Below are 11,567 nucleotides of genomic sequence, written 5' to 3' on the forward strand. Positions count from 1 at the left end.
ACCAGCCAGGGCAGCGAAAGGCCGAGGTCGCGGTAGGGGCAAAGGTGTAGCTCGCATCACTGCTAGGGAAGCACCTACAGATCCACCAGTTGCCCCAGTTCAGGAGCAGACACCAGTTGTAGAAGAGCCTATAGAACCAGCTCAGGCACCACCTGTGCCTATTGGGATTCCAGGCCTTCAGGAGGCCTTAGCTCAAATTCTGACCACGTGTACCAGTCTTGCTCAGCCAGTCTCTGTTCCGGCCGCAACAGCCACTTCTTAGGCTGGGGGGTGCTCAAACTCCCGCTGCCCGCACACCAGAGCAGGTGGTACAGGGATTCCAGACACCGGGGGCACCACTAGCCTAGCTGGTTGTAGCTGCTCAGGACTATGTGGTTCCTGTCATGCCCGAGGATGAGCAGTATAGATTGGAGAGATTTGGGAGACTCCAGCCTCCATCTTTCAGTGGTGCAGAGGGAGAGGATGGTTTCTTGGACAGGTGTCAGAGGATACTCCGTGCAACAGGTATTTTGGAGACCAGTGGGGTCTCGTTCACTACCTTTCAGTTCTCCGAGGCTGCATTCAGTTTGTGGGAGGCTTACGAGAGGCGTAAGCCAGTCAGCACAGTGCCTCCTACCTGGCAGCAGTTCTCCGTTATCTTTCTGGAGAAGTTCGTGTCTCAGAACCGCAGAGAGGAGCTGCGCAGGCAGTTTGAGCAGCTTCTTCAAGGTGATATATTTGTGATGCAGTATGAGATGCGATTCTTGGAGTTGGCCTGTCATGCTATCTGGTTGGTTCCCATACATAGGGAGAGGATCAAAAGGTTTATAGATGGCCTCACTTTTCAGCTGCGATTGCTTATGACCAAAGAGAGAGTGTCTGGTGCTACTTTTGATGAGGTTGTCGACATTGCTCGTCAGATTGAGATGGTTCGCAGTCAGGAAAGGGTTGAGAGGGAGGACAAGAGGCCTCGTGGACATGGAGGATTTAGCGGTGCTCCTTCTGGGGGTTAGTTCCAGCATGATAGAGGTCATCCTTTTAGACATGCTCAACAGCTCGTCCAGTTCACTATGGTGCATCATCTGGCCATGGTTCTCATAGTTATCAACAGGGTCGTTCATCTCTCGATGCCCTCCCAGTGCAGAGTTTGTCCTGTGGTCCATCGGGTCAGGGTTTGTCTATGCCAGGTCCTTCTGCCAGTTATCCCGGTGCTCGGGGCTCCCTTCAGTCCCCTGCACCAGCACCGGGGACTTGCTATGAGTGTGGGGAGTTTGGTCTCATGAGGAGAGAGTGTCCCCGTATAGTGGGAGGTCCTGCTCCGCAGAGGAGCCAGCCTTTGTCATCAACACCAAACCTTCCACCACCTGCTCAGCCAGCCCAATGTGGGAGCCCAGTCAGCTAGGGGTCGCCCGAAAGGGGGAGGCAGATCAGGGGGTGGCCAAGCCCGTTTCTATGCCCTTCCTGCCAGACCAGATGCCATTACTTCAGATGTAATGATTACAGGTATTGTCTCAGTTTGCCATAGATATGCCTTTATATTATTTGACCCCGGTTCCACTTATTCATATATTTTCTCGTATTTTGCTCATTTTTTGGATATGCCCCGTGAGTTTTTAGTTTCATCTGTTCATGTATCTACTCCTGTGGGCAATACTATTATTGTGGACCACGTATATTGGTCATTTGTGGTGACTATTAGGGGTCTGGAGACCATAGTGGATATTTTGTTGTTCAGTATAGTTGCTTTTGATGTGATATTGGGTATGGATTGGTTGTCTCCGTGTGATATTGTATTAGATTGTCATGCTAAGACCGTGACGTTAGCGATGCCGGGGTTGCCGAGAGTTGAGTGGAGCAGTTCTATAGACTATGTTTCCAGTAGAGTGATTTCATACTTGAAGACTCAGCGGATGGTTGAGAAGGGTTGTCTATCCTATTTGGATTTTGTTAGGGATGTTAGTGCAGAGACTCCTGCCATTGATTCTATTCCGGTGGTGCGTGATTTTTCGGATGTGTTTCCTGCAGACCTGTCGGGCATGCCGCCTAACAGGGATATTGACTTCGGTATTGATTTGGTGTTGGGGACTCAGCCCATTTCTATTCCACCGTATCGTATGGCACCGGCGGAGTTGAAGGAACAACTTCAGGATCTCCTTGATAAGGGGACTATTCGGCCTAGCGTGTCACCTTGGGGTGCACCGGTTCTATTTGTAAAGAATAAGGATGGTTCTATGAGGATGTGCATTGACTACAAGTAGTTGAATAAGGTCACAGTCAAGAACAAGTATCCTTTGCCACGTATTGATGATCTATTTGACCAGCTTCAGGGGGCGAGGGTGTTCTCCAAGATTGATTTGAGGTCAGGGTATCACCAGCTGAATATTCGGGATTCGGATATTCTTAAGACAGCTTTCAGGACCCGATATGGCCATTATGAGTTCCTTGTGATGTCTTTTGGGCCGACTAACGCCCCAGCAGTGTTCATGCATTTGATGAACAATGTGTTTCAGCCTTATTTGGACTCGTTCATTATTGTATTTATTGATGATATCCTGGTATACTCTCGTAGCCAGGAGGAGCATGCCCAGCATCTGAGGATTGCGTTACAGAGATTGAGGGAGGAGAAGCTTTATGCAAAGTTCTCAAAGTGTGAGTTTTGGCTCAGTTCAGTGGATTTCTTGGGTCACGTGGTGTCCAGCGAAGGTATTCAGTGGATTCGAAGAAGATAGAGGTGGTGCAGAGTTGGCCCAGACCGTCCTCAGCCACAGAGATTAGGAGCTTTCTTGGTTTGGCGGGCTATTATCGTCGTTTTGTGGAGAGTTTTTCATCTATTGCATCGCTCTTGACCAAATTGACTCAAAAGGGTGCTCCATTCAAGTGGTCGGATGAGTGCAAGGAGAGCTTTCAGAAGCTCAAGACTGCTTTGACCACGGCCCCAATTCTAGTTCTGCCATCAGCTTCTAGTTCTTACATGGTGTATTATGATACCTCGCGGATAGGTATTGGATGTTTTCTAATGCAGGAGGGTAGAGTGATTGCTTATGCTTCGCACCAGTTGAAGACCCATGAGAAGAACAATCCAGTCCATGATCTTGAGTTAGCAGTTATTGTTCACGCCTCGAAGATTTGGCGACACTATATGTACGGGGTTCATTGTGAGATCTACACTGATAACCGAAGTTTGCAGCATCTGTTCAAGCAGAAGGATCCTAACTTGGGTCAGCGGAGGTGGTTGGAGCTTCTCAAGAACTATGATATCACCATTTTGTGCCATCCCGGGAAGACCAATGTGGTGACCGATGCCTTGAGTCACCGGTTGGAGAGTTTGGGGAGTTTAGCATATCTTCTAGCAGCAGAGAGACCCTTGGAATTGGATGTTCAGGCCTTAGCTAGCCAACTTGTCAGATTGGATATTTCAGAGCCGAGTCAGGTATTGGCTTGTGTGGTCTCTAGGTCTTCTCTTTATGATCGTATCAGGGAGCGTCAGTATGATGACCCCCATATGCTCGTCCTCCAGGACAGGGTTCGGCAAGGTGATGCTAGAGATGTGACTATTGGTGATGATGGCGTGTTGAGGATGCAGGGCCGGATATGTGTTCCCAATATGGATGGGCTTCGGGAGTTGATGCTTGAGCAGGCCCACAGCTCGCGGTATTCCATTCATCCGGGTGCCGCGAAGATGTACCAGGATTTGAGACAACACTATTGGTGGAGGAGGATGAAGAAGGATATAGTTGGGTTAGTGGCTCGGTGTCTCAACTGTCAGCAGGTTTAAGTATGAGCATCAGAGACCGGGTGGCTTGCTTCAGAGGTTAGAGATCCCAGAGTGGAAGTGGGAGCGGATCACCATGGATTTCGTAGTTGGGTTTCCATGGATTTCGAGGAAGTTCGATGCTATTTGGGTGATTGTGGATCGGCTGACCAACTCTGCGCACTTTATTCTAGTTGGTACTACTTATTCTTCAAAGCGGTTGGCTGAGATTTACATCCGAGAGATTGTTCGCCTTCATGGTGTCCCGGTTTCCATCATTTCAGATAGAGGCACACAGTTTACATCGCAGTTTTGGAGGGTCGTGCAGCGAGAGTTGGCTACTCAGGTTGAGTTGAGCACAACCTTTCACCCTCAGACAGACGGACAGTCCGAGCGCACTATCCAGATATTAGAGGACATGTTACGCACTTGTGTCATTGATTTTGGGGGTAAATGGGACCAGTTTCTGCCGCTCGCGGAGTTTGCATATAACAACAGTTATTAGTCGAGCATTCACATGGCTCCGTACAAGGCTTTATATGGGAGGCAGTGTAGATCTCCGGTGGGATGGTTTGAGTCGGGTGAGGCTAGGCTCTTGGGTACAGACTTGGTCCAGGATGCATTAGACAAGGTAAAATTGATTCAGGAGTGGCTTTGCACAGTGCAGTCTAGGTAGAAGAGCTATGCTGACAAGAAGGTCTGTGATGTGTCTTTCATGGTCAGGGAGAAGGTTCTGCTGAAGGTATCACCCATGAAGGGTGTTATGAGGTTTGGGAAGAGGGGCAAGTTGAGCCCTCGGTTCATTGGGCTTTTTGAGGTACTTCAGAGGGTCGGGGAGGTGGCTTACAAGCTTGCCTTGCCACCTAGCTTGTCGAGTGTGCATCCAGTATTTCATGTTTCTATTCTCCGGAAGTATATCGGCTATCCGTCCCATAGTTTGGATTTCAGCACGGTTCAGTTGGATGATGATATGACTTATGATGTGGAGCCGGTGGCCATTTTGGAGTAGCAGGTTCGGAAGTTAAGGTCAAAGGATATAACTTCAGTGAAGGTGCAGTGGAGAGGTCAGCCTGTTGAGGAGGCCACTTGGGAGACCGAGCGGGAGATGCGGAGCAGATATCTACACCTATTTGAGACTCCAACTATGTTTCTAGACCCGTTCGAGGACGAACGTTTATTTAAGAGGGGGGAGTATGTAACGAACCGGCCGGTCGTTTCGAGAGTTATAGCCCTATTTCCCCCATTTCTGCTTCTTTCATTCTTTATAACGGTATTATGTCTTACCGGGTTAGTTGGTTTGGGTCCGAAATGGTTTTGGAGTGAATTGAGATACTTAGTCTATTAATTGAAAGCTTAAGTTGGAAAAGTCGATCGGATGTCGACTTTTGGGAAAACGACCTCGGATTTAAATTTTTATGGTGTTGTTAGCACCATTAGGTGATTTTGGACTTATGAGAGCGTCCGAAATATGATTTGGAGGTCCGTAGTAGAATTAGGCTTGAATTGGCGAAAGTTGAAATTTTGGTGATTTTGGCCAGCAGTGAAAATTTTGATATCGGGGTCGGATTGGATTTTCGGAAGTTGGAGTAGGCTCGTGGTATCATTTTTGACTTGTGTTTACAATTTGAGGTCAATCGGACGTGGTTTGGTAGGTTTCAGCGTCGTTGTGGAATTCGAAAGTTTAGAAGTTCTTTAGGCTTGAATTCGGGTGTAATTTGGTGTTTTGATATTGTTTTGAGGGATTCAAAGGTTCGACTAAGTTCGTATCAGGTTATAGGACTTGTTGGTATAATTAGTTGAGGTCGTGGAGGCCTCGGGGTAATTTCGGGTGGTTAACGGCTTGATGGGAGTTGAGGAATTACAGCGGAAGCTGCTGCTACTGGTGTAACCGCACCTGCGGAGTGGGAACCGCAGGTCCGAGCCAGTAGAAGCGAAGGACGAGCCGCAGATGCGGCTAAGGAGAATCTGGGCAAAGGACGCAGGTGTGATGGCATTCCCGCACTTGTGATGCTCGCAGAAGCGGATTTAGGGGCACAGGTGCAAGTTTGGACCACAGGTGTGATGTAGTTCCCGCACCCGTGAAGAGCGCAGATGCGGTCACTTGATCGCAGGAGCGGAGGCAGTGTTTTAGTGCTTTTTCAGAGAAAGCGGAGCTTTTCCCGCAGATGCGGCTCCGCAGATGCTGAAATGGAGTCGCAGGTGCAAGAAGTCTGGGCAGAACCTATAAATAGAAGACTTCGAGATTTTTTACCATTTTCATCATTTTTGAGCTCGGAGTTTGGGGATTTTGAGAGAGGTTTCGGAGTAATCACTGTTGTAAGTTCCTTGTGCCTATTTATCTTCAATAATGGTGTTTTCCCACTGATGTTTACACCTAGTTGGTGAGTGTTTGAGGTGAGATTTGGGAAGTTAGGGCTTGGGAATTGGAGAGTGAATTTTGGAGTTTTGGAGGGGCAATTGAGGTCGAATTTTGATAAATTTGGTATGGTTAGACTCGTGAGTGAATGGGCTTTTGGGTTCTGTGACTTTCGTCGGGTTTCGAGACGTGAGCCCGGGGGGCGGGTTGAGCCGATTTCGGATTTTGGACTATATTTTAGTAGTTTTCTTGTGAAATTTATCCTTTTAGGCAATATTGATTATCGCGTACTGCTTGTGACTAGATTCGGGGCATTTGGAGGGCGATTCGAGAGGCAAAGGCTTTTTGAAGTAGGATTTCTGCGCGATTGAGGTAAGTAACAGTCTTAAATCAGGTTTTGATGGTATGAAACCCCGAGAATTGGTATTAAGGGTGGCATGTGGGCCAGGCCCGGTCCTAAGTGGGATTCGCGGGCCCGGTCCTAAGTGGGCCGGTCCTAAGCGATCCCGGGCTTCGCAGGCTTCTTGTTGGAACCGGCCCGGGACCGGGACCACGAACTAACGGTCCCAGGTTAAGTGAGCCGGTCCCGGGCCTAAGTGGGCCCAACAGATGCTTTCTATTTTTTAAATTTTTTTTACAGAAGTAAGAGAAAAAAATGGTAATAAGAATATCTAAGGCAATTTCTTGTAAATTATATTATAGAATTGTCACCTAAAATTTTTAATTCAAATTTAAAGACAAAAATATTGTAAAGAGATAATCAAAGCAATGCGTTATATATATATATATATATATATATATATATATATATATATATATATATATATGCATCTTAAGATATATAAGCTATATTCGATATATATATATATATATAAGCTTATATATATATAATATACTATATTATATATACATCTTAAGATATATAAGCTATATTCGATTTACTATATATACATCTTAAGATATATAAGCTATATTCGATTTATATACTATATATACATCTTAAGATATATAAGCTATATTCGATATATATATATAAGCTTATATTTATACTATATATACTATATATACATCTTAATATATATATATATATATATATATATATATATATATATATATATATATATATACACACATATACTATATATATACTATACTATATATACATAGTATATAAGCCATATTCGATAGTATACATCTTAAGATATACTATATATATATATATATATATATATATTTTTTAAGATATATATATATACTATACTATACTATATATTCGATATATATACATATCTTAAGATGTATATATAGTATATATATAAGCTATATTCAATATATATAGATATATACTATACTATATATACATCTTAAGATATATGCTATACACTTAGTGTGTGTGTATATATATATATATATATATATAAATTATATTCGATATAAGATGTATATATAGTATAGTATATATAAGCTATATATATAAGAAAAAGTGTAATTATAAAAAAATTGGGGTTAAAACAAAGTTGGGTCTGAGTGCCAAGCTGCGAGCTGTGAGGTATTTGGATCGGGTTGTACGCTGCAACAAGCCTTCGGAATATATATATATATTATTGGATCGGGTTGCACGCCGCAACAAGCCTTCAGGCTATATATATATTATTGGATCGGGTTGCACGCTGCAATAATATTGGATCGGGTTACACGCCGCAATAATATTAGATCGGGTTGCACACCGCAACAATATTGGATCGGGTTGCGTACCGCAGCAATATAGTGCTTGGGCTGAAGGAGCCCCTCCGGAGTCTGTACACCCTAGTGACCGCAGGTACCTATTGAGAGTGTGTATTGAGGGCTGAGAGCCCAGAGTATGAGCTGTTGAGATGAGTTGAGTGACTGCTGCCTTGAGAGGCTGTACTTGCTTTTATTTATTGTTGCGCTTAGTTTTTATCTGTTGTTGTTGTGAAATTTCTGGAAGATTCATATCTGTTTTACTTGAGCTCGAACTGATTTGACTTATACCGCCGGATTTGAAAGCATGTTCACTCTTTACTGAAAACTTTTGAAATGATATGTATTTTTATAGTTCGTCACTACTTCTCAGTTCCTTATTTAATTCTGTTACTTGCTTAGTTGGTTGTACTCATGCTACACCCTGCACTTCATGTGCAGATCCAGGTGTGTACTGTTCTGGCGGTCGCTGAGTTCATGCGCGAGCTGATTATCGGAGACTTACGAGGTAGCTGCCGCCGTCTGCAGTCCTTGGTTCTCCTTTCTTATTATCTTTTCTCTCTTGTATTGGCATTTGGCACAGACTATAGTAGACTCTATTTCTAGATTGGTTGTTAGATGCTCATGACTTAGTGACACCCCGAGGTCGGGCTATCATTCTGCATTTGTGTTTTGGTTTTTACCCTGTTATTATGTAAACCTTCAGTTAGTTTAATTGCTTTAGCTCACTTCTGTTATATATTGAAAGCATATTGAGAATGTCGGCTTGCCTAGTTCCACGATAGGCGTCATCACGATTGGTTAGGTATTTGGGTCGTGACAAATACAAACAAACATGCGCCTGTGAAAGATCCTCAGCATCCCTCGATGATGACCTATAACTCAGTCGGCGTCCACTATTCACATCTCGTGTCGGACGATCATCAGCAACCGTCGATGGCTCTAGAGGACCAGGAAAATATTGATCCTACTCATGTCGCGTAATGGACATGCCTGCGATCAACAATGGAGCTGATGGGGTCACTTGTGAAGTCCCTGGCATCAGTTGAAGGCTGAATGATGGCATATCATGAGAGGCATCGTTTGGCTCAGGGTGGTCACCCGGTTGATTAACTCCAAAATCCTCAACAGGTGGCTCAACGCCCTATTATTGGGGACCACGTCCTCACCGACCCGCCATGACCTCGTGGGACACCTCTTCCTCTCTGGGCACGCTTGCCACGTCGACCACGTTCAGCCTCCACTGCTGGCCCACGATGGTACTGCTCTGGCAGTAGATAATCAGCCTTGTGTCCTAAGCGCTCGTCATCTCGGGTTCGCCTCAATGTTCGGAAGCCAGATCTGTAACCTGGCGGCCATACTCGTGCAAAGCTACCGCTCCTTCGCCGGTATGTTGCTACATTTGCAGCCCAACTGGTAGAACAAATGTAAGCCAATAGCTTGCACAACATGTAAAATATTAATTACGGAACGTTAGGTTAACGTTATAAGTAAGTATAATAGATAACATACCAGTGCCTCATGCCTCCCGGCATATGGAATATACCGACCACCAGCGCGATGAACGGGATTCCTGACGAAAAGTCGGGTAATGTTGCGGTACCAGCCCATATACTCATACTCACCATCTGTATGCTCAGGTGGAGGGGGTGGCGGAATCAGGTCATGCCGACGGTCCCAAATCTCAATTTGCGCCTCTAGCCAGGCCACGTAGGTCTGGTCAACCCTGGAATGATCATCCCGCTGGTAATGTGTCCTAAGCCAAGCGGGAGGAGTAGGTACAAGCTGCGTTCGACCAAACTGGTGAATGACTCTCTCGGTGGGATGATGCTCGACAATATCGAGACACATCAATGGGACGGAAGAGCTCCACATAAGTCGGCCGCTCGAGCAATAATCGGGAAAACCATCTATTAGCTCGTCGTTGTATGGCCCCCATACGAACTATTAAGTAAAAATAGGAATCGTGAGTAAATGCAACACATATAAAGCCAGGCTATGTAAACTTAAGTATACATGTACCTGCGCGCCCTCCAGCAAATCCAACAAATCCCTGCAATAGGGGAGATTATGTCGAGCCTCGACCTCGCGTCCGTATCCTCGCCTATCAACCCACCTCCTAGCTTAAGGGAGAAACGGTGGAGGTGGTGCATCCGGAGCGATGGGTGGTAGAGGTGGCTGCAACTGCAGGAACCGCTCCCAGGCCCAAACCTAATATACAATGTGGACGTAAAATTTAAGGTATATTTTTACTATGTATATTATAATCATGAAAATAATTGACTATGTTTTCACCTGCAGCAACGGCAAAAATCTGGCAACGTCTCGCTGGGTGCCCATGCTCGCCCGACACATCTACCTATACAAGTAACCTAGAACAGCTGCACCCCAGCTATAACCAGGTATATCATCTAGCCGCTCAAGATGATGAAGAAATCTCAAGCTGACTAGGTTTTCTGAAGTGTTCGGGAACAATACCCCACCAAACATAAGCGGCATCAACAATCTTGTGTACCGGTCGATATGAAGATCCGGTGTATCATCTGTAATGTCCTCATCCATTGCCTCCAGATGCAGGCGGACAAGCGTCAACTGCAAACAACTGGCCCCATTCAATGTAGCCTCCTCCGCTGGCTGGAAACCGGTGAGCCGTTGCAATATCTCCAGGAACTGCAATCCCATATATTCTCTGAGAGCATGCGGGTAAACTACGGGATGTCCATTAACCGGCAGCCCATACAGAACCTCCACATCCTGAAGCGTGATAGTAGTCACGCCAATGGGTAAATGAAACGTGTACGTATCTGGTCTCCACCGCTCTATCAAAGCCGTGATCAACGACCAGTCCAACTTCAACCGCCCAATCTCTATGATCCTATAGAAACTCGTATCCTGAAGGCGTCTGACTACACGGGGATGGAGTGGTTGGGCTCTAAGAAAGTACCACATATCGTCTACCCGTCTAGCGCGGAATGTCTGGGCCAAACACTGCCCCTCCCATATGTACGAAAACCTATGCTCGGCCTGTAGCAACAGTAGCTCTAGCGATGCAGGTCCGGGATGCACAGGCGGAACCTCCATGACGACTACTGTAAATTGAACAATATTAATTAAAGTATTTTTCTTTTTCATTACTTAACATTTTTAAATATATTGCAATATCATTAATATTAAAATTTATTCGATATTTTTACTATATTGTTAATTAGGTTGATACATTCGATATTTTTATATGTTACTTTAATATTTTATAGGTTAGTTTACTATTTTATATGTTTATTTATTATTTAATATGTTTGTTTCTTATTTTATATGTTAGTTTATTATTTTATATGTTAGTTTATTACTCACCTATTTTTTATTATAATAAAATAAATAATTAATTTTCATAACTATAAAAGATTTAATTATTAAATATTCATGTAACAATACTTAGTTTGACAAATATTATTGTTTTCTAATGTTATTTTCTTACGTTTGTTGACTAGAATTCGAGAGAGTTTATATTTGAACTATCAACTTTTTTCAGATATTTTTGGGTTTAATAGATAATTAAATGATTAATTTCAATAGCTACAAAGATACTACGCTAAAGGGCACTATATTTTACTACGTTAAAAGGGCACTATATTACAAGTACGAGCACTATATTAAAATTACGGGCACAAAATACCACTACAGGGAACTAAAGTCACATATTCATATATGTACAACAATAACATCTAAATAAGATTAATTACTCCTAAAATAATAATTTAT

The 11,567-nt window shown here is 44.1% G+C and overlaps 2 protein-coding genes across 2 annotated transcripts; one reads left to right on the plus strand and one right to left on the minus strand.

Moving 5' to 3' along the window:
• The first annotated feature begins 383 nt into the window (after positions 1-383).
• On the plus strand, positions 384-1,381 carry LOC138892975 (uncharacterized). Its single transcript, XM_070176736.1, has 3 exons — positions 384-769; positions 917-987; positions 1,035-1,381. The coding sequence occupies exons 1-3, from the start codon at positions 384-386 to the stop codon at positions 1,379-1,381; spliced, it is 804 nt and encodes a 267-aa protein (XP_070032837.1).
• Positions 1,382-8,944: 7,563 nt separating this feature from the next.
• On the minus strand, positions 8,945-10,889 carry LOC138892976 (serine/threonine-protein phosphatase 7 long form homolog). Its single transcript, XM_070176737.1, has 2 exons — positions 10,168-10,889; positions 8,945-9,221 (listed from the first exon to the last, which is right to left on the minus strand). Exons 1-2 carry the CDS (start codon positions 10,887-10,889, stop codon positions 8,945-8,947), a joined length of 999 nt encoding a protein of 332 aa, XP_070032838.1.
• Positions 10,890-11,567: the final 678 nt, after the last annotated feature.

The sequence above is a fragment of the Nicotiana tomentosiformis genome, chromosome 5, assembly GCF_000390325.3.
Source record: "Nicotiana tomentosiformis chromosome 5, ASM39032v3, whole genome shotgun sequence".
Classification (NCBI taxonomy): Eukaryota; Viridiplantae; Streptophyta; class Magnoliopsida; order Solanales; family Solanaceae; genus Nicotiana; species Nicotiana tomentosiformis.